Here is a 22,684-nt window from a genome sequence, read left to right on the forward strand (position 1 = left end):
CAGCCTTGCCACTAAGATACCTGCATTGATGGGGTTAGGGAGTGTGGAGCAAGGACTCAGGAAAACTCAGGCAGCAGAACCCAAGGAAAAGAAAGCATTTAACCTCAGGTGGAAAAAACCATTCCCTCTTCCCTCTCATTCAGCTTCTGCAAAGTTTTAATAAAGTGAGCATTATTTTTATTATTTGGTCTTTTGTTAAGTTTTTCCTAGTTTATGCCCTGTGTAGTGGTGGTGGCAGCAGCCACTGGTACTTTAAGGCAGCTGTCCCCAACCTTTTTGGCACCAGGGACTGGTTTTGTGGAAGAAAGTTTTTCTAGGGACCAGTGTTGGGGAGGGGAGTGGGGGTGGGGATGGTTCAGGGTGTAATGCGAGCGATGGGGAGCCGCAGATGAAGCTTTGCTCACTTGCTCACTCACTCGCTGCTCACCTCCTGCTGTGTAGCCCGGGGGCGGGGGGTGGGGTGTGGGGTGTGTTGGGGACCCCTGCTTTATAGGTTCAGAAAGAAAGACTTTTAAAAAATATATATTTACTTATTTTGGCTGCTCCGGGGGTCTTAGTTGCAACACGCAGGATCTTCGTTGGGGTGTGTGGGATCTTTTTAGTTGCTGCATGCGGGCTTCTTAGTTGTGGCATGCAAACTCTTAGTCGTGGCAGGCATGCGGGATCTAGTTTCCTGATCAGGGATCGAATCTGGGCCCCCTGCACTGGGAGCTTGGAGTCTTACCCACTGGACCACCAGGGACGTCCCAAGAAAGACTTACAGTAGTGTCTTTAATGAATTGTACTCCTGAGAATATGGACAGTATCATTGTAATCTTATCCTACAGTCTTTTCTTTTTAATTGTGGAAAATTTCAAATATTAAAAAGTAAAGAGAATGGTATAATTTTTTTCATCATCTGGCTTCAAATAATGGTCAACTCTTGACCAATCTTGTTTTATCTGTACCCCTACCAATCACACTGGATTATTTTGAGGCAAATCTCAGATGCCATATTACTTCATAGGTGTTTATGTAGCTGTAAGACATTTAAAAAATTTAACCACTGCTATTATTGCACCTAAAGAAATGAATAACTCCTTAGTATCATCAAATATTCAGTCAGTGTTTAAATTATCTCATAAATGTGTGTTTTACACTTTGTTCCAAATCAAGATCTGGATGCAATCTATGCATTGTTGTTGGTTGATGTGTCTCTTAAGTTTCTGATAACCCATAGGTCTCTCTTTCCTTCCTCCTATGTACTGTTGCACTTTCACTCCCTTGCAGTTTATTACTTGAAGAAATCAGATCATTTTTTTCCTAAAGAGTTCCCAGTCTGGATTTTGCTAACTGCATCCTTGTGATTACATGTTCCTCTATTCCTATAATATAATGATTAGACAGAGCTGTACTGTCTAATATGGTAGCCATGTATGGTTATTGGGGACTTGAAATTGAGTTTGAACTGAAATTGAGTTTGATTTGCCATGTACAATTACACATGTGGTTCACATGTTTCTATTGGACCACTCTGATCTAAAGGTTTGATGACATTAAGATCGGGATTTTCTGGCAAGAGTATTTCATAGACCTGGTGTGTACTCCGTTTAGGAGGACTAATTGGTTGTCTTATTTTGTGATCTTAGCAGCCATTGACATTCAAGACCTAGACACACTCATTTGGATTTGCAAAATAGTGATAGTTTAATTATGCCCTTCTTTCTTTAATTATCAGCTGGAATATACTAAAAGGAGAAAGAGCCCCTCATCAACTATTTGGTTACCCTGGGGTACAATTTGTATAGGAAAGGCAAAAAAATAAATACATGATTTTATTTACTAGTTTTCAAAATAATGAGGTAGTTCCATAGCATCCTCCAAAAGTTACCAGTGAATTTTTTTTTAAGTATCATTATGAACTCAGATCTAAATGTATTTGTCTTTTAGTCCATTGTTTTTATCTTTTTTTATTGATTGCCTCACCTTTGGCCAGTGCGAGCCTCTTTTAACTCCACTCCTGAGTTCCCACTTAATCCCAGTATTCTGTTCCAAGTTTATCTTGCACATTTCCTATCCCTGACCTATACCTATATTCTCTATGTATTGAACATAAATTAATGAAAATAGAGAATTAAACTCTTTCAAAGACTAACTAGAAATGTGTTGATTCATCATGTCGTATATGCAAGTAATTTGTTTATCTTGACAAATTTCCAGGAGACCCTGGATTTGTGAGAAACTCTAACAAAAGCGTTTATTTTTAAGAAATTAGGTAAAGACAGGGAAGATTGGAAAATGAAAGAGATTAGTTGTATGTTAAATACTAAGAGTGTTCAACGGGAGTGCCTGAGTTTATGACGTCAAAGAATTTGCTACAGCCACCCAACTTAATCACTTTAAAACCATTCATGTTCCTATGTCCACGTGACTTTCGTGCAAGGATGTATCAAGAAGCTTAGCTGAGATTATACCATCTGTTGTAGCAATTCACTTCTACAAGTTTTGTCCACAGAGAAGCTATCCTGGGAATTACAAGGTAAGTACAAAGTATGTCTTGTTCCATTCCAATAAGAATAATATATATAGAAGGAATGTGAATGCTGTGAAGTAGTAGCTGTGGTAGAATTTAGGAACTAGAGATTACATTTCCAAGCATTTCTAGCTAAGTTTTTTTTAAAAATTGCTTATAACAAATAAGCTGTTCCCGCATAATTAACTTTTTCCTTTTGAGTGCACCCATCAGTAGATCCCGACTTGCCACACCTGGCTATCCATGAAGAATTTGTTTCCATTTGCTTTGTGGAATAAACTGGGTTTTTCATAGTCTCTGAAGCAAAGATTGAAGTCTTTGAGGCAATTGGTATTAGAGTGGATAACTATGCAGAGCAGTAGACATTTTCCAACTTTATTAACTCATTCTTGCCGGAATGTGGTTACCAGGATTTGAACAGTGTTCTTGGGAAATGATTTCTATTTACCATTTTCCAGGTACAATGTGAAATGCTGGAGACATAAAAAGGGGGCAAACAGACAGGATTCCTGCCCTCCTGCAGTTAGTCTAGAGTAGAGAAGCTTAATGATTATACAGATAATTAAAGTCAGTTAAAATTGTGATAAGCACTACAAAGAAAAAGTACTTAGTCACAAATTTATATTTTTCACTGTTCAAATTTTTTTAAGTGCCTGTTGAGGCTCAGATAATTTGCTAATAAGTACAAGGGCTCTAATGGTGAGCAAAATACCAAATACTCCCTAATGCAGGTTTTGAGGGAGATAGATATTAATCCAACAATCATAAAAAATGTGCCAAGTGCTTTGAAGGAGAGCTACGGTTCCATTAGATTGATTAGGCCTCCCACCCTTTTTTCCCTCAAACAGTGTTCTGTAATGCTTTTAGGTGAAATAATACAAAATATCTGTGTATTATATAGTAAGGGTAAGAATTCATTCAGTTTATGTATGTATATGCTAGGTCACAAAGTCAAATATATTTCATTCTGTGGGACACAGTAGAAAAAAATCTTGAAAACCAATGTACTAGTTGGATTGATTCAAGTTCGGGTGTCAGGGAAAGCTTTTTTTGAGGAAATGCTGTTTCAGCAGAGCTCTGAAGAATTAACTAGTGGGAAGAGACAAAGAGGAGCATAGCAAGTATCTGGAGCAGCATCCACAAAGGCCCTCTGGGGGGCCAGGAGACCAAGGCAAGTTGAAGGCCATCATGGCTAGAGTAAGACAGCAAGTGAAGGAGAAGGGGCCAGACGCTGTAAGGCTTTAGAATCCCTTGTCAGGAGTTTACTTTTACTCTGAGAGTAGGTGGGAACCACTGGAGGCTTTTAAACAGTGGAAATGGCTTAGTTTGCTGTTTTGAAATGATCATTTTCATCCCAGTGTGTGGAACAGAATCATAAGGCATGAGAGGATACATGGACATCAGTTGTCTGAGTGAGAGATAATGGGGGCTTGGATTTCCACGGTAGCAGTGGAGGTAGCATGAAATGGCTAGATTCCAGAGATTTAGGACAGAAAACCTGGCAGGGATTTGAGATGGGTGGCAGTGAAGGAGAAGAAAGTATCAGGGGTGAGTCCCAAGCTTGTGTGCCCCTTAGACGTTCCTTGAGACAAGGAATACTGGAGGAGGAGGAGCAGTTTGGGGGAGGGGAAGATCAGAGTTCACTTTGGGTATGTTGAGTCTGAGGCACCCTTGAGACATCTTGGAGGACATGCCTCAAGGGCAGTTGTGTTGTGAGTTTGATCTTAGAAGAGCACTGGAGAATTTAATGTGTGAGTATTAGATTATTGAAGCTATGGGCAAGGATGAAGTCATTTTGGGAGGATAGTGGACACCTTTAGAAAATAATACTAGTGTCATTGTGGGGACTCCATGTAGACCAATTACTACAATCCCCACCTACCCAGCCCCTTGCCCCAGGCTGAGATGTGGCCATATGGGCACAGACCCATGGACTGCTGATGGAAAGGTCCTGGATTACGCAGTTTGTTGAAGCATGCAGACTGGCTTTCCTAATATCGCCATTGTCCCACCCTCACCCCATCCCTTCAGACCCCTTCAGGGCTTTCTCTGCCTACTGAATGGGATTAGCACTCAGCCTGAAGTTCAGCACCCTCCCCAGCTCCACCCCAATCTACCCCTTCGATCTTACTGCAGACAGCTTCTCAGCACAAAGGATATACTTGAGTCAAGCAGCTTGTCTCCCCCTCACTCTGCCCTGCCTCTGCTCCCTGGCTTAAGCTGTTCTCTCCCTGGAGTTATGCTCTCCACTCAGCCTTTTCCCTGCTCACAGGCTGTTCTCCCACCCTCCAGGGTCCAGATCAAGTCCCATCTTTCCTGAAGTTTCCCCAACCCCCCATAAGAACTAGAATATTCTCCTCCCTCTGAAGAATATCATCACTTAATGATCTGTACCTCTTATTTTGTATTTAGCAGATGCAGATGTGACCGTCATTTTAGAATATGTTCTAACTAGATCACGTCTTGCACTGTAGCCCTTGCTGCTATTAAGAGGTGTTTCCAGAATCCTCAAACTCTTAAATTACTCTAGAAGCAAGTATAATGCTGAGTAGAGAATATCTGTTAGGATGCAGGTGCTGGGGCAGAGGGAAGGAAGCAGGAGGCTGGCCCTGTACTTGCTCATTGGACAGGCAGTTCACACTTGGGACTCAGCACAACTGTGGTCCTTCCCCATAGCTAAGAATTCTAACGATAGCTGAAAATGTGAACAATAAATCTGAGAATGCCAAAACTTCCTAACTTTCATGTATCCCCTACAACTCCCTACACTCAAAGGTCCCCTGTAGGAACAGGTTGATGGGGCAGATAACTTACTGATCACACTGAAAGCTGTCTGATCCTGTAGCATAAAGACTCAATGCCAATATGATGGGAAACTATCTCCCAACATGGGGTGGAGAAGCCTTTTGAGTCTTACATACAGTAAGACACTGACAAAAGAGGGCAGAGAGTAGAAATGAGGGAATTAAAGGATTTGCCCATCTGGCCTCATTTGACCTCTCTGCACTCAGATTATCGACTCTACCTCCTCACATGATGCTCTCATGTGGCTGTGGTGATGACCCCAGTGACCCCGAACAGCAGGGCTTTGCACCATCCTGGTAGGGATGACATTGTATTGAGCCAGGGAGCCACTCCCTGGTGTGGGCTCCCTGCTAAGCCCTGATTATTTGCAAAATGCCAGACTGTGGTCAGGAGTCTAGATTTAAGTGTATATTATAGGCAGTCATGAAATTGAATTATGTGAATGAGTTTTGCTTTGTTTTTTAAGGCAAGAATATTTAATGTGGTCTAAAATACATAAAAAAGCAAATCCCTGGCTGTTGTGAATATAATTAAACTAAGAGCTACTACACTTGATCTTAGCCAAAAGGCTCAGAAGCTATGTGTGAATTTTTAATGTTTAGATTTCAGCTTTAGTAGATATTGTTGACTAATAATAATTGACTTTCTCACCAACAGTGCATGAGAGTTCCAGATATTCCACAACCTCATCAACACTTGATATTGTTAGGCTTTTAAAAATTTTAACTCTTCGTGTGTGTGTGTGTGTGTGTGTGTGTGTGTGTGTGTGTGTAGTGTTATCTCATTGTTTCATTTTGCAGTTCACTGATGACTAATGAGGTTAAACAACTTACATGTTTATTGGCTATTTGGATATTCTCTTTTGTGAGGTGCCTGTTAAAATCTCTTGCCTATTTTGGGATCTTTTTCTTATTGATTTGTAGAAGTTTTTTGCATATATTGGATATGAGTACTTTGTCAGATATGTGTGCTACAAATATCTTTTCCCCCTCTGTGATTTGCTTTTTCACTTAATGGTATGGTGATGAATGGAAGTTCTTAACTTTAATGTAACTCAATTTATCAGTATTTCCTTTATGGTTAGTCTTTTTTGTAACCTTTTATGAAATGTTTGCCTTTTCTAAGGCCATAAATATATTCTCCTATTTTATCTTCAAGCTTTTTTTACCTTTCACATTTAGATGTACAGTCTATCTGAAACTGACCTTTGTTTATGATATAAGGTAGAGGTCAAGATTTTTTTTTTCTAGGTGAATATCCAGTTGGTCCAGAACCATTTATTTAAAAGACCTTCATTTTCCTACTGCTTTGCAGGGCCAGTTTTGTCATAAATCAAGGATCCATATATGTGTGGATCTGTTTCTGGACTTTTTTTTTCTGTTCTATTGGTCTCTTTGTAAGCTCTTATGTCAATACCACACTGTATTAATTGCTTTCACTTTAAACTAAGTCTTGACATCTGATAGTATAAATCTTCAACTGTGTTGCTGCTTCTTCATGATTGTCTTGGCTTTTCTTGGCCCTTTGCATTTTATTTAAATTTAGAATTAGTTTGCCAATTTACACCAAAAAATGTGGTGGAATTTTGATACGTGGGATCTATAAATCAATTCAGGGAGAATTGATATATTTACAATATTGAGTCTTACAAGCCATGAACCTGGTATGTTCCTCCATTTAATCTAATGTTTTATAGTTTTCTGTGTAGAAGTCTTATAAATCTTGTGTTAGATTGAGTCCTAGGTAATTAATGCTAATATAAATGGTATCAATCTCTAATGAAAAAATTAAAAAAATTTTTATTTTATATTGGAGCATAGTTGATTAACAATGTCGTGTTAGTTTTAGGTGAACAGCAAAGTGATTCAGTTATACATATACATGTATCTATTCTTTTCCAAATTGTTTTCCCATTTAGACTATTACAGAATATTGAGCAGCATTCCCTGTGCTAAACAGTAGGTCCTTGTTGGTTATCTGTTTTAAATATAGCAGTGTGTATATGTCAATCCCAAACTCTAATGAAATTTTTAAAAGATAACATTTATGTGGTTTGTTTTTTTTATGTAGAAATACAATAGATTTTTGTATATTGACTTTGTATCCAAAGACTTGCTAAATTACCTTACTATTCTTTTGGATTTTCTACATATAAATATGTCATCTAGAAATAATGGTGGGTTGGTTTCTTTCCAATCCTTATACTTTTGTTTTATTTTTCCCTCTCTTTTTGCACAGGCTAGTACCTCCAGTGCAGTGTTGAACAGAAGAGATGATGGGGACATCTTTGTCTCATTTCCAATCTTGGGGGTATATTTTAATATTTCACCATTAAGTGGGATGTTTGCTTTAAATGTTTTAGAGATTTTCTTTGTTAGGTTAAGGAAATTCTCTTCTATTCTTAAGTTGCTAAAAATGGTTTATTGTTTCTTAAAATCATGAGTGGATATTGATTTTATCAAGTGCTTTTTCTGCATCTATGGAGATAGCTAATTATACACTTTTTCATTTTTATTCTATTGATATTTATCTTTATTCCCATTGATTAATTTTGGAATGTTAATCCAGTCTCTCATTCCTGAAATAAACTCAACCTGGCAGTATTGTATTTTTCTATCCATAATTATTTTTGATAAGATTTTTGCATTTATTTTCATGAAGTATCAGCCTCTAATCTTCTTGTCAGGTTTGGTATTTTTTTTTAACATTAAAAAAATTAATTAATTAATTATTTTTTGGCTGCATTGGGTCTTCATTGCTGCACACGGGCTTTCTCTAGTTGCGGCAAGCAGGGGCTACTCTTCCCTGTGGCGTGCAGGCTTCTTATTGCGGTGGCTTCTCTTGTTGCGGAGCACGGGCTCTAGGCGGGCGGGCTCAGTAGTTGTGGCTCGTGGGCTCAGTAGTTGTGGTGCGTGGGCTTAGTTGCTCCACAGCATGTGGGATCTTCCTGGACCAGGACTTGAACCCATGTCCCCTGCATTGGCAAGCGGATTCTTAACCACTGCGCCACCAGGGAAGCCCCCAGGTTTGGTATTAAGGTGATGATGAAATCAAAACAAGTTAGGATGTATTCCTTCTTTTCTGGAAGAGTTTGTGTAGTTTGATATTTCTTTCTTAACCATTTGGGTGCAAACTTGATGAAATGCTTTAGAACTAGTGTTGCAAACCGTGTTTTGGGAAACAGTGGTCTAGAGAGCAAAACTTAAACATGAAATAGTCAGTTGCTGTCGGTTTGAATGCTCTTGTTTTATTCATTTCCTCCCTTAGGCAGCACGGGCCTTTCCCTTCCTGGCTCTGTGGGGCTCGGCGAAGTCACCACATAGGAGAGCAGTGAGCCATTTGAGACCTAAGCCTGGTCCGCAGGAATTCGCTCTCTCCCTGCCAGCAGGAGGCCTGCCCCAGCCCTGCTCAGCCATCTCCACCATCTTCCTCTGACAGAATGAATGCCCTGGATGGTGTCCCCTTCAAGGTGCCCAAGGGCTTTGTGATAGGCACAGAGCCCCTCCCTGGGCCAGAGCTCAGTGTCCCAGACTGCAGGGAGCTTCTGCTGGGTTCTATGGTAAGTATATCTCTCTTTCTGTCTTCTCATCCCTGGGTCTCTGGGTCTGATGCTGAGCCTCATTAGGTCCCTTGTTCCTTGATTTTAACTGGCAGCCAGTCCTGTTCTGGTATATTCTAGGAAGTTCAGAAATAACCCAAGAGGAAAAGATATTTCATGAAGAAGGCTAGTGTCCTGGTGTTGGGGGCTATTTAGTGGGTCTTATTTTAAGTTTAGAATAACTGGAAGGTTGCCTATATAGAGTAACTGAGAGTCATAGCAAGGATGCTCCAATTCCTCTGTTCTCTATCAGCCTGCTGCCAATTCTAAAATTCCACCATTAGAATCACTTAGTTGGGCTAAGATACTATCTCCAGAATCCTCCATTAAAATGCAGACAGTTACATGGGACACATCAGAAGGGATTACTATTCCACAGACCCAAAGCACATCTACCCTGGGGGCACCCTTGAGGCACCCCTTGCCCCACAGCTCACACTGGGATATGCACCCAGTATATATGGTGGTATCACATACCCTCAGGATAAACATGATTATTTAACTTCCAAGTGAGTCAAATTTACTTGAAGATTTAGGAGGAAACCTATTGCATTTATATTATAACACAGATGTATCATGGGGTAGAAGGCAAAATTCACATGAATTTTTAAACAATGAAAGAAAAGGCTTGCAGAGAACTGTGGAGCTCATGTTGGGTCTCTTGGGACTGAGTCCTTGGGCTCTTCTGTCCTCAGTCAGCGCTGTGTGGGCTAACTTTGTAGGAAAGTTTGAGGATCTAGTTCAGCTCTCATTCACTTTTGCATATGAGGACCTGAGGCTCAGAGAAGGGAAATGATTTGTCCAAAGTTAGTGGCAGTGGCAGGACTAAAACCCAGGTCCTGACTCTAGATCATTTCCTGATAGCTAAGAGAAGGATTGGAACATGAGAGCCATCAGACAGATAATGTTCGAGGGCAAAAAAAAGGGTTGTGGGAAGTGAGGTGCAGAGAGCATAGTCCAGGAAGGAGAGGCCTGGGGAGGGTCAGGTAGAGAGGCATGAGTGGCCTCTGGGGACAGGAGCAGGAGACTTATCTGCAGACCCTGGAGTTGCACTTAAGCTCCTTAGGACCCAGAACAGAAATAAGCTTTGTAAAGCCCAGAGCACAGTGTCCAGTGGCCCACGCTCTGTGGGGCAGGAGTTCTTGCCCTCCCCAGGCAGCCTGTGCTGTGGGCCCTCTGGCAGTAGAGCCTGTATTGTTGGGAAGAGGAACTTGCTTTAGTAAACTCCAGGGGAGGTAGACTATCACAACTTTTCCCTCTCTGCTGGGCTCAAAGCAAGCTGGGAAGAGGCTATTCTGAAGGTTATTTCTCCTCGAAGCAGAAATGTGTACCCTTCTGCCAAGTCTATGTCTAGTGTCCTAGCCCATGTGCTGGCCCTGTCTCTGCCTCCTGTTCTCAGGGTGGGCATCTGTACTCCCTTGTGCCTGTTTCCCTTCCTGAGCCTCCATTTCTTTTACTGCTGTGGCAAATAATCAAATAGAGACTCCAAGTATGATTTACAGCCTCTCCTGGTCAGTCTTCCAAATGTACTGGGCTGTATTCCCAGTGTTTGGAACTTGAAACACATTTTCCCATAGCAACAATGTTATAGCTAGTAGTTAGATTATCAGATGAACCTGTAGTGGCCTAAGAGAAAAAAAGAAAAAAATAGCTACCATTTATTGAGCACCTGCTATGCACCAGGCCCATGCTAGGTGCTCTTTATACGTTCACTCTTCTCTCTCATTTTTATGACCCGTTTAGCAGGTGGGTGTTCCTTCCCCATGGCACAGGAAACCAAAGTTTCCACCCAGGTGACCAACAGGGTCATGTGGCTTGTAAGTGACACAGCCAGGACTCCAACGTGATCAGACCCCAAAGCCCATGTCCACTCCCTGTACCCTACTGCCTTCCCAAGGAGCCTCAACAAGTCTGTGTTTTGTTGTTTCATCATAGTTTCATCATCCCTTTAATCAGAGTTAATTTCCCTTTTGTCAATTAAAATTTTTAGAAAGAAAATATATTCATACAGTTTGAAATGAAATACATATATATAATGTATATATATGTATATATAGGTATAGCACAAGGGTCAACAAACATTTTCTGTAAAGAACCAGATAGTAAAAACTGGCAATTACTTAACTCTGCTGTTGTAGGGAGAAAGGGCCATAGAGATTACAGAAAGTAGTGGATGGGTATGGCTGTGTTCCAATAACACTTTATTTATAAAAACAAGGTTGGAGGTCGGTTTGGCTCCCAGACAGTTTGCCTACCCTGAAAGAGTGAAAAGCCTTCCACTGACACCTTCCCATCTGTCCTGTCCCCACCTCACTGGTGACCTCTGTTACTCATTTTTTAAAATGTATTCTTCTGGAGATTCTTATGTGTGTATATAAAAGCAAATACAGCTATTTCTTCCTTTTTTACACCAAGGGTAGCATTTTATATACACTGTTTGTCTTGATTTTTTTCACCTAATATATTTTAACACCTTCCATATCAATACATAGAAAGCTTCTTCACTTTGTTTTTCACTGTATTGCGTTAAATGAATACATCGTACTTTATTGAATGAATCCCCTCTTGATGGACACTTAGGTTCTTCCCAGTCTTTTGCCATTACAAACAATGCTGCAGGGAAAGACTATGCAGATGTCCTTTTGAATTGAAGTGTGTTGCCATATTGCTCTCCATAAGGGTTATATTGACTTACATCCAACCAGCGCTCTACAAGAGGCCTATACCTCAGCTCCACTCCCCAACAGAGAGTCATAAGATTTTGGATCTTTGCCCAGGGATAGGCAAATGGTATCTCAGTGTAGTTTTATTTTGCCTTTCTCTTATCCTTAGTGAGGTTGAGCAGCTTTTCATGTGTTTAAGAGCCATCTGTATTCCCTTTTCTGTGGACTGTCCATATCTTTTGTCCATTTCCCTGTTGGGCTGTTGGTCTTTTTCTTATCTATTTCTAGGCACTCCTATATTAGTCTGTGTTATCAGAGCTGTTTTCCTTCCAGTTGTCATTTGCCTTTGACCTTGCTTATGGGGTATATTTGCCATGCAGATTTTCACATGTGCGTGTGTGTACTTTCATGGCTTCTCAATTTCAATTCAGAGAAATGTTTTCCCACTTGAGGTTATAAAGGATTTCTCTCCTGTTTTCTCCTAGTACTTTTATGGTTTCATTTCATAAAATTGAATCTTCGATCCTTTTGGAATTCACCCTCGTGTATGATGTGAGGATGGATCCAACTTTATTTCCTTTCAGCTGACTAACACCATTTTTGACTAACACCATCTTCTTCCCATTGCTTGAGATGCCACCTTATTATTTACTGAGTCCCATAGATATTAATTTCTATTTCTGGACTTTCTGTTCTGTACCTTTAGTCTATCTGTGCCAGTGCCTTAGCTTTAATTATTGAGGTTTTATAATATATATTAACAGCTGGTAGGGCCAGTCCCCCTTATTTCTCTTTTTGTCCCCAGAGTTTTTCTGGCTATTCTTATTGGTTTTTCATATTGAAATTTAGAATCATCTTGCTTAGCTTCCACAAATCACAAGTGCTGGTATTTTTTTTTCACATCTTTATTGGACTATAAATGCTTTACAATGTTATGTTAGTTTCTGCTGTACAACAAAGTGAATCAGCTATATGTATACATATATCCCCATATCCCCTCCCTCTTGAGTCTCCTTCCCACCCTCCCTATCCCATCCCTCTAGGTCGTCACAAAGCATCAAGTTGATCTCCTTGTGCTATGCAGCAGCTTCCCACTAGTCATCCATTTTACATTTGGCAGTGTATATATGTCCATGCTACTCTCTCACTTCATCCCAGCTTCCCCTTCTCCCCCTGTGCCCTCAAGTCCGTTCTATACATCTGCGTCTTTATTCCTGTCCTGCCACTAGGTTCATCAGTACCGCTTTTTAAAATTCCATATATACGCGTTAGTATACGGTATTTGTTTTTCTCTTTCTGACTTACTTCACTCTGTATGACAGTCTCTAGGTCCATCCACCTCACTACAAATAACTCAATTTCGTTCCTTTTTATGGCAGAGTAATATTCCAGTGCATATATGTGCCACATCTTCTTTATCCATTCATCTGTAGATGGACATTTAGGTTCCTTCAATGTCCTGGCTATTGTAAATAGTGCTGCAATGAACATCGTGGTACATGACTCTTTTTGAATTATGGTTTTCTCAGGGTATATGCCCAGTAGTGGGATTGCTGGGTCATATGGTAGTTATATTTTTAGTTTTCTTAAGGAACTGCCATACTGTTCTCCATAGTGGCTGTATCAGTTTACATTCCCACCAACAGTGCAGGAGGGTTCCCTTTTCTCCAAACCTCTCCAGCATTTATTGTTTGTAGATTTTTGATGATGGCCATTCTGCCTGGTGTGAGGTTGTGGTTTTGATTTGCATTTCTCTAATGATTAGTGATGTTGAGCATCTTTTCATGTATTTGTTGGCCATCTGTATGTCTTTGGAGAAATACCTATTTAGGTCTTCCACTCATTTTTGGATTGGCTTGTTTGTTTTTTCAATATTGAGCTGCATGAGCTATTTGTATATTTTAGAGATCAATCCTTTGTCAGTTGCTTCATTTGCAAATATTTTCTCCCATCCTGAGGGTTGTCTTTTCATCTTGTTTATGGTTTCCTTTGCTGTGCAACAGCTTTTAAGTTTCATTAGGTCCCATTTGTTTATTTTTGTTTTTATTTCCATGTCTCTAGGAGGTGGGTCAAAAAGGATCTTGCTGTGATTTATGTCATAGAATGTTCTGCCTATGTTTTCCTCTAAGAATTTGATAGTGTCTGGCCTTACATTTAGGTCTTTAATCCATTTTGAGTTTATATTTGTGTATGGTGTTAGAGAGTGTTCTAATTTCATTCTTTTACATGTAGCTGTCCAGTTTTCCCAGCACCACTTATTGAAGAGGCTGTCTTTTCTCCATTGTATATTCTTGCCTCCCTTATCAAAGATAAGGTGACCATATGTGCATGGGTTATCTCTGAGCTTTCTATCCTGTTCCATTGATCTATATTTCTGTTTTTGTGCCAGTACCATACTGTCTTGATTACTATAGCTTTGTAGTATAGTGTGAAGTCAGGGAGCCTGATTCTTCCAGCTCCATTTTTCTTTCTTAAGATTGCTTTGGCTATTCGGGGTCTTTTGTGTTTCCATACTTATTGTAAAATTTCTTGTTCTGTGAAAAATGCCATTGGTAATTTGACAGGGATTGCATTGAACCTGTAGATTGCTTTGGGTAGTATAGTCATCTTCACAATACTGCTTCTTCCAATCCAGGAGTATGGTATGTCTCTCCAATTGTTTATGTTACCTTTGATTTCTTTTATCAGTGTTTTATAGTTTTCTGAGTACAGGTCTTTTGCCTCCTTAGATAGGTTTATTCCTAGGTATTTTATTCTGTTTGTTGCAATGGTAAATGGGAGTGTTTCCTTAATTTCTCTTTCATTGTTAGTGTATAGGAATGCCAGAGATTTCTGTGCATTAATTTTGTATCCTGCAACCTTACCAAATTCATTGATTAGTTCTAGTAGTTTTTTGGTGGCATCTTTAGGATTTTCTATGTATAGTATCATGTAATCGGCAAACACTGACAGTTTTACTTCTTCTTTTCAATTTTTATTCCTTTTATTTCTTTTTCTTCTCTGATTGCCGTGGCTAGGACTTCCAATACTATGTTGAATAATAGTGATGAGAGTGGACATCCTTGTCTTGTTTCTGATCTTAGAGGAAATGCTTTCAGTTTTTCACCATTGAGAATGATGTTTGGTGTGGGTTTGTCGTACATGGCCTTTATTATGTTGAGGTAGGTTCCCTCTATGCCCACTTTCTGGAGAATTTTTATCATAAATGGGTGTTGAATTTTGGCAAAAGCTTTTTCTGCATCTATTGAGATGATCATATGGTTTTTATGCTTCAATTTGTTAATATGGTGTATCACATTGGTTGATTTGCATATATTGAAGAATCCTTGCATCCCTGGGATAAATCCCACTTGATCATAATGTATGATCCTTTTAATGTGTTGTTGGATTCTGTTTGCTAGTATTTTGTTGAGGATTTTTGCATCTATGTTCATCAGTGATATTGGTCTATAATTTTCTTCTTTTGTGATATCTTTGTCTGGTTTTGGTATCAGGGTGATGGTGGCCTTGTAGAATGAGTTTGGGAGTGTTCCTCCCTCCACAATTTTTTGGAAGAGTTTGAGGATAGGTGTTAACTTTTCTCTAAACTTTTCTCTAAATGTTTGATAGAATTCACCTGTGGAGCCATCTAGTCCTGGACTTTTGTTTGTTGGAAGATTTTTAATTATAGTTTCAATTTGATTACCTGTGATTGGTCTGTTTATATTTTCTAATTCTTCCTGGTTCAATCTTGGAAGGTTGTACTTTTCCAAGGGTTTGTCCATTTCTTCCAGGTTGTCCATTTTATTGGCATAGAGTTGCTTGTAGTAGTCTCTTAGGATCTTTTGTATTTCTGTGTTTCAGTTGTAATCTCTCCTTTTTCATTTCTAATTTTATTGATTTGAATCTTCTCCCTCTTCTTCTTGATGAGTCTGGCTAAAGGTTTATCAATTTTGTTTATCTTCTCAAAGAACCAACTTTTAGTTTTATTGATCTTAGCTATCGTTTTCTTCATTTCTATTTCATTTATCTCTGCTCTGATCTTTATGATTTCTTTCCTTCTACTAACTTTGGGTTTTCTTTGTTCTTCTTTTTCTAGTTGCTTTAGGTGTAAGGTTAGAATATTTATTTGAGATTTTTCTTGTTTCTTGAGGTGAGCTTGAATTGCTGGGAGCTTCCCTCTTAGAACTACGTTTGCTGCATCCCATAGGTTTTGGATCATCACGTTTTCATTGTCATTTGTTTCTAGGTATATTTTTATTTCTTCTTTGATTTCTTTCGTGATCTCTTGGTTATTTAGCAGCACACTGTTTAGCCTCCATGTATTTGTGCTTTTTACTGTTTTTTTTCCCTGTAATTGATTTCTAATCTCATGGTGTTGTTGTCAGAAAAGATGCTTGATACAATTTCAATTTTCTTAAATTTTCCAAGGCTTGATTTGTGACCCAAGATGTCATCTATTCTGGAGAATGTTCCGTGTGCACTTGAGAAGAAAGTGTATTCTTCCACTTTTGGGTGGAATGTCCTCAAAATATCAATTAAGTCTATCTGATCTACTGTGTCTTTTAAAGCTTGTGTTTCCTTATTTATTTTCTGTCTGGATGATCTGTCTATTGTAAGTGAGGTGTTAAAAGTCCCCCACTATTATTGTGTTACTGTCAATTTCTCCTTTTATGGCTGTTAGCATTTGCCTTATGTACGGAGGTGCTCCTATGTTGGATGCATAAATATTTATAATTGTTATGTTTTCTTCTTGGATTGGTTCCTTGATCATTATGTAGTGTCTTCCTTATCTCTTGTAACAGTCTTTATATTTTTATTTTTTAAAAACTTTTATTTATTTTTATAAATTTTTAAAATTTATTTTATTTATTTGTTTTTGGCTACATTGGGTCTTCGTTGGTGTGCATGGGCTTTCTCTAACTACAGTGAGTGGGGGCTACTCTTCATTATGGTGGCTTCTCTTGTTGTGGAGCACGGTCTCTAGGTGCGCAGGCTTCAGTAGTTGTGGCATGAGGGCTCAGTAGTTGTGACTCACAGGCTCTAAAGTGCAGGCTCAATCATTGTGGTGCATGGGCTTAGTTGTTCCACAGCATGTGTGATCTTCCCGGACCAGGGTTCAACCCCATGTCCCCTGCCTTGGCAGACAGATTCTTAACCACGGCGCCACCAGGGAAGCCCCCAACAGTCTTTATTTTAAAGTCTATTTTATCTGATATGAGTATTGCTATTCCAGCTTTCTTGTGATTTCTATTTGCATGGAATATTTTTTTTTCTTTTTTAAAAATAAATGTATTTATTTATTTATTTTTGGCTGCATTGGGTCTTCATTGCTATGCATGTTCTTTCTCTAGTTGTGGCGAGCGGGGGCTACTGTTCATTGCGGTGCACAGGCTTCTCATTGTGGTGGCTTCTCTTGTTGCGGAGCATGGGCTCTAGGCGTTCAGGCTTCAGTAGTTGTGGCACGCAGGCTCAGTAGTTGTGGCTCACGGGCTCTAGAGCGCAGGCTCCATAGCTGTGGTGCACAGGCTTAGTTGCTCCGCGGCATGTGGGATCTTCCTGGAGCAGGGCTTGAACCCATGTCTCCTGCATTGGCAGGTGGAACCTTAACCAGTGCGCCACCAGGGAAGTCCCCAACAGTCTTTATTTTAAAGTCTATTTTATCTGATATGATAATTGGTATTCCAGCTTTCTTTTGATTTCCATTTGCATGGAATATCTTTTTCCATCCCCTCACTTTCAGTCTGTATGTGTCCCTAGGTCTGAAGTGGGTTTCTTGTAGACAGCATATATAAGGGTCTTGTTTTTGTATCCATTCAGCCAGTCTATGTCTTTTGGTTGGAGCATTTAATCCATTTACATTCAATGTGATTATCGATATATATGTTCCTATTACCATTTTCTTAATTGATTTGGGTTTGTTTTTGTGGGTCTTTTTCTTCTCTTGTATTTCCCACTTAGAGAAGTTCCTTTAGCATTTGTTGTAAAGCTAGTTTGGTGGTGCTGAATTCTCATAGCTTTTGCTCGTGATTTCTCTGTCAAATCTGAATGAGAGGGCTTCCCTGGTGGTGCAGTGCATAAGAACCTGCCTGCCAATGCAGGGGACACGGGTTCAATCCCTGGTCCAGGAAGATCCCACATGCTGCGGAGCAACTAAACCCATGCGCCACAACTATTGAGCCTGTGCTCTAAAGCCCGCGTGCCACAACTACTGAAGCCCACATGCGTAGAGCCCATGCTCTGCAACAAGAGAAGCCACTGCAATGAGAAGCCTGTGCACCACAATGAAGAGTAGCCTCTGCTCGCTGCAACTAGAGAAAGCCTGTGTGCAGCAATGAGGACACAACACAGCCAAAAATAAAAAAATAAAATAATTAAAAAAAAAAGACTCATTAGCCACCTTTCTTTAAAAAAAAAAAAATCTGAATGAGATTCTTGCTGGGTAGAGTAATCTTGGTTGTAGGTTTTCCCCTTTCATCACTTTAAATATGTCCTGCCCCTCCCTTCTGGCTTGCAGAGTTTCTGCTGAAAGATCAGCTGTTAACCTTATGGGGATTCCCTTGTATGTTATTTGTTGCTTTTAATATTTTTTCTTTGTACTTAATTTTTGATAGTTTGATTAATATGTGTCTCTGAGTGTTTCTCCTTGGATTTATCCTGTATGGGATTCTCTGTACTTCCTGGACTTGACTATTTCCTTTCCCATGTTAGGGAAGTTTTCAACTATAATCTCCTCAAATAATTTCTCAGACCCTTTCTTTTTCTCTTCTTCTGGGACCTCTATAATTTGAATATTAGTGCATTTAATGTTGTCCCAGAGGTCTCTGAGGCTGTCCTCAATTCTTTTCATTCTTATTTCTTTATTCTGCTCCACAACAGTTATTTCCACCATTCTATCTTCCAGCTCACTTATCCATTCTTCTGCCTCAGTTATTCTGCTATTGATTCCTTCTAGAGTATTTTTAATTTCAGTTATTGTGTTGTTCATCACTGTTTGTTTGCGCTTTAGTTCTTCTAGATCCTTGTTAAACATCCCTTGTATTTTCTCCATTCTGTTTCCGAGATTTTGGATCATTTTTACTATCATTACTCTGAATTATTTTTCAGGTAGGTTGTGAATTTCATCTTCATTTATTTGGTCTTGTAGGTTTTTACCTTGCTCCTTCGTCATAACATATTTTTTTGTCGTTTCTTTCTTTCTTTTTTTTTTTTTTTTTTGGTGGATGGGGCTGTATTCCTGTCTTACTGGTTGTTCAGCCTGGGTCTTTGTATCCTTTTATTCCTTAAGTCCTGTTGACTGTCTCATTATCTCTCAGTCTCTTTCTCTCCATGACTGCCTCATCAGTTCTGAAGTTGTCTTTTTCACTCCTCTGTCCTTCACAACCCACTTATTTTGCTCCAATCTCTTTCTCTGTCCATTTATTCTGCACACAATTACAAATATGCCCTTGGGGCCAGAACTGCCTTGGGCCCTGAGAATACAGAGAGAAATAAGGTGCACTCAGGGTGCCACACTTAGAACAGCTAGGTTATGTTCCTCTCTCCAACATAGGGTCATTCAGGGGTGGGAGGGGGCAGTGCCTGTCTGCCTTTCTGCCTCCCATTTTCCCCACACACACCACTTCCCCCAGGCTTAACTGGCCATCATTGAGCACTGAAATTGCCTTTTGAGAATATTTATATTTTTTAATGGAGTTTTATATTTCCAGTTCTAAATTTTAATGGTAGGTACCGGGAATATTTTATTTTTGCCTCATTTACAAACTCTCAATTTAGGTTATTTATGTGGGCTCCAGATTTACTTTTTAGTTGGCTTGATCTGTAGTGGAGAAAGCACTACAGTCAGATGGACAGAGGAATCCCAGCTCAACCACTCACCACTAATCTGACCACCAGCAAATCAAATTTTCTGAGCCTCATTTTGGTAATCTGGAAATAGGAATAACATTAGGACCTAGTAAGTAGAGTTCAACAAAAATTGGCAATTTTTACATTTCCTGGGCCCCAAAGTAACCTTGGATGGCAGCGAATGGGATGGGGGCAAGTACCACTCCACAGAGAGGTTGGCAGACCTGGGCTGGCCTCCAAAGCCAACTGCTCAGTGACAAATGATTCTGGGCTCAAGTGAAAGCTTCTTTGCTAAGAACAAGTTTTGTTGGAGAATTTTTTTAAGCCCCTGTTGTTCAATTATATACTGAATGGCAAAGGGACTTAGATATTTGTTTTCACTGTTTCAGTCTATTAACCTATTCCTCACTTTGTCCTTCCTGCACAGTTTGCCGTTAAATTGTTATTGATATCCATCCACCCCAGTGCTAGCTAAAACTAAGGGTGAGGGTGGGCTGCGATGAATGCCTGGGGCTTAGAATCAGAAACTGTCCAGGCCTGGTGAGTCTATGCCTGAATAGGTTCCCCAGAGGCCAGAAGGTAGGGGTGCGCCCCCGGCCCTGGTTTGCCTGACGGAGCCTCATTCGGCCTTCTTTCCGCAGTATGACTTCAGCCTGGAGAGGAGGGCACTCTTCTGGGTGGAGGCTGTAGTCCGGGGACCCTGCCAGGTCCAGTGCGATGCCCCGGGGGCAGCTTCAGCCCCTCCCGCCTGGCTCTTGCTGGTCAGCCCTGAGCAAGGGCTGGAGCCCATGCCTGCCGCAGCGGAAGGTCCTGAGGCTAGACCGCAGGAGCATCCTGAGGAGGAAGAGGTGGAGGAGAAGGACCAGGATGAGGAAGAAGCCTTCTCTACCATGGAGGAAGAGCCGGATCCCTGCAGCCCCCAGCCCAGCTCCTCGGCGAGCCCCAGCCTGAGCCAACACCGGTGCTCGCTGGACGTGCTGCGCGGCGTGAGGTCGGAGCTGGCCGGGGCGCGGCGGCGGCTCTCTGAGTGCAGGCTGGCCGCCCGCCCCCGCAGTCTCCTGCACCGCATCCGCCACCGAGCTCTGAGCCTCTGCCCTGGCCCCACGTCACCCCTGGGCCCGGCACTCCCGCTCCCCAGCGCCCCAGTGCCACCCCCGGGCCCCGAGCCATCGCTCCCCAGCACCCCTGCGCTGCCCCCGCGGCCCTCCACGGCTGGCGACGTGCCTCCGCTGCGGAGCCACAGGCCCGTGGTTGCGGTAAGGAAACTGCCCCCTTGGCCGAGGCCACATCTCAGCAGTGAGGCCCCCGCAGTCTGGGTCTCCGGCCTGGTTCGAAGCCTTGGTCCCCTCCTCTCCGTGCTCCTCCTCCCTACCTGCTCTCACCTGACCCTATACCATGCAGTCCTTCCTGTGGCCCTTTGCCTAGAATATTCCCTGCTCATAGGTCCCTAATCCCTGTTTCTCACTGTGCCTTCTTTGCTTCTATTAGGGTGCATGTCACAATAACTGTAATTACCCAATATCTGTCTGTCTCTTCCAATGGAATATGATTCTTCTAGGGCAGCGACTGGATCGCATTTATGTTTGTTTCCACAGCACCCAGCAGCACACTTGGCCCATAGGGGGTGCTCAGTGAATGTCTGTTGAATCAGTGAATGTGGCTCAGATCTAGGGCTTCCCACCCAGCAAGGCTTGCTGTAGGATGAGTGAGGGGAAGGCTCAATCAAGGAATATTCACTGTACAGTTACTTCCTTCAAGAGACTGGATTGGAAGAGACCAGGTCAAACGCACAGGACAAGGAGAGTTGGGCAAGGAAGTGTGAGACAAGGCAGCACTGTACAGTGGGAGGAATCAGGTATTGAGAGAGAGGTGAGGGTTGCTGCAGGATGGGAAGGCTTCAGGACAGAGGATGTGTACCAAGAAGAACTGGGAGCAGATATGAACATATGGTGAAGCCAATGAAGCTTAAGCCTCAGGCCCCTCACTAGCTCCTTCCAAGGCCTTGTACATAGTTTTATATCCGTAACTGTGTCTTTTTTCTTTAAGTGGTCCAGACTGTGTAAGTATCAAACTCCACAAAACCTGGATCTGGAACAGATGGGTTAGGTCAGCATTAGTAGCAGGAGGTGGCAGTTAGGCACAGCTTTCTTCCCCCCAGCAGTTCCACAGTCAGGCCAGGAGATGCAACAGAATAAGGCCAAGGTGAAATTAAATCCAAAAGACAGATTCAAGGTCTGGCATTTCCCACTCACTGCTGTGTGAGCTTAGGCAAGTCACTGAACTGCCCTGAGCCATCTCTTCTCTACCTGTAAAGTGGGCAGCAACCCCTCACACAGTTATTTAAAGCGAACAGAGAAGAGACTGTGTAAACTGCACAGGCCACGCCCACATCACGGACTAGCTGCCGATGCCAGGATGGCTCTTCCCTGGTCCCAATTAAATTTAACTCTAGCAACAATCCTACAGCGGGGTTGGGGGGAGGATGGGGCAGATGTTCTGAAGGGGAGGAAACTGAGGCAGAGAGCAGGTAAGAATCTTTTTCAAGGTCACAAGAGTAGACTCAAATCCTAAGATTTGCATGTTTTTCACCTGGGGTAAAGAGCGGATCCTAGGATGAGGTCATGGCAGGGAAACCCCTGAGAAGATGAGGATGGGTGGGGAATTCACATGTCACATGCACTCTGCTCCTGAAGTCAGGGCAGCAGCTAGGCTTTTCTTAGGGAGGAGGGGACAGGGCGGTATGTTCGGGGTTAGCAGATGGATGCTTCTTCATGGGGGACGGGTTAGGGGTGATGCCAGCCAAACCAATTGAAATGCCTTCAAGCCACCCTCCTTAGTCCAGGGTCTGTGTGGGTTTCCCCAACACCACAGCTGTACCCAGTTCCTACCCTACTCCATGCCCAGCCAAGCCCCAGCCAGCCAAACTCAAGAAGGAAGATCTGGCTGGGAAGATCACCCCTGCTTCCCCCTTACTAAGGTTTGGGGTAAAGAACCCTGGATTTGATTCTGAGTAGGGTTCAGGTCCCAAAAGTGTGTTGCTTACCAGGTCATTAAGTTGTCTGAACCTTGACTTCAATATCTGTAAAGTAGAATGAGCCTATCATATTTCTCTTTCAGGGTTGTTTTAAGCAGTAAGTATTATCATCTACTGGCAGTTTCTGTATGCCAGGCCCTTTGCTAATCAGTTTTCTCACCTTGTCTTATTTAAGCCTTGTAATAACCCTGTGAGGGATCTGGTATAATTGCATCCACTTTACACATGAGTAAACTGAGTAAACA

At 41.5% G+C, this 22,684-nt stretch overlaps 1 protein-coding gene and 1 pseudogene across 1 annotated transcript in view; one reads left to right on the forward strand and one right to left on the reverse strand.

Moving 5' to 3' along the window:
• Positions 1 to 535: 535 nt before the first annotated feature.
• The window catches only part of UBAP1L (ubiquitin associated protein 1 like), a 28,452-nt gene continuing 6,303 nt past the window's right edge, over positions 536 to 22,684 (forward strand). The window contains exons 1-4 of the mRNA XM_060005770.1: positions 536 to 2,518; positions 7,556 to 7,627; positions 8,585 to 8,876; positions 20,047 to 20,661. Coding sequence (XP_059861753.1) covers positions 8,757 to 8,876; positions 20,047 to 20,661 — 735 coding nt within the window. The 5' untranslated portion in view covers positions 536 to 2,518; positions 7,556 to 7,627; positions 8,585 to 8,756. The remainder of the gene's footprint in view (positions 2,519 to 7,555; positions 7,628 to 8,584; positions 8,877 to 20,046; positions 20,662 to 22,684) is intronic.
• LOC132421333 (U2 spliceosomal RNA) lies at positions 5,797 to 5,898 on the reverse strand (annotated as a pseudogene).

Source organism: Delphinus delphis, chromosome 2 (assembly GCF_949987515.2).
Source record: "Delphinus delphis chromosome 2, mDelDel1.2, whole genome shotgun sequence".
In the NCBI taxonomy this organism is placed as follows: Eukaryota; Metazoa; Chordata; class Mammalia; order Artiodactyla; family Delphinidae; genus Delphinus; species Delphinus delphis.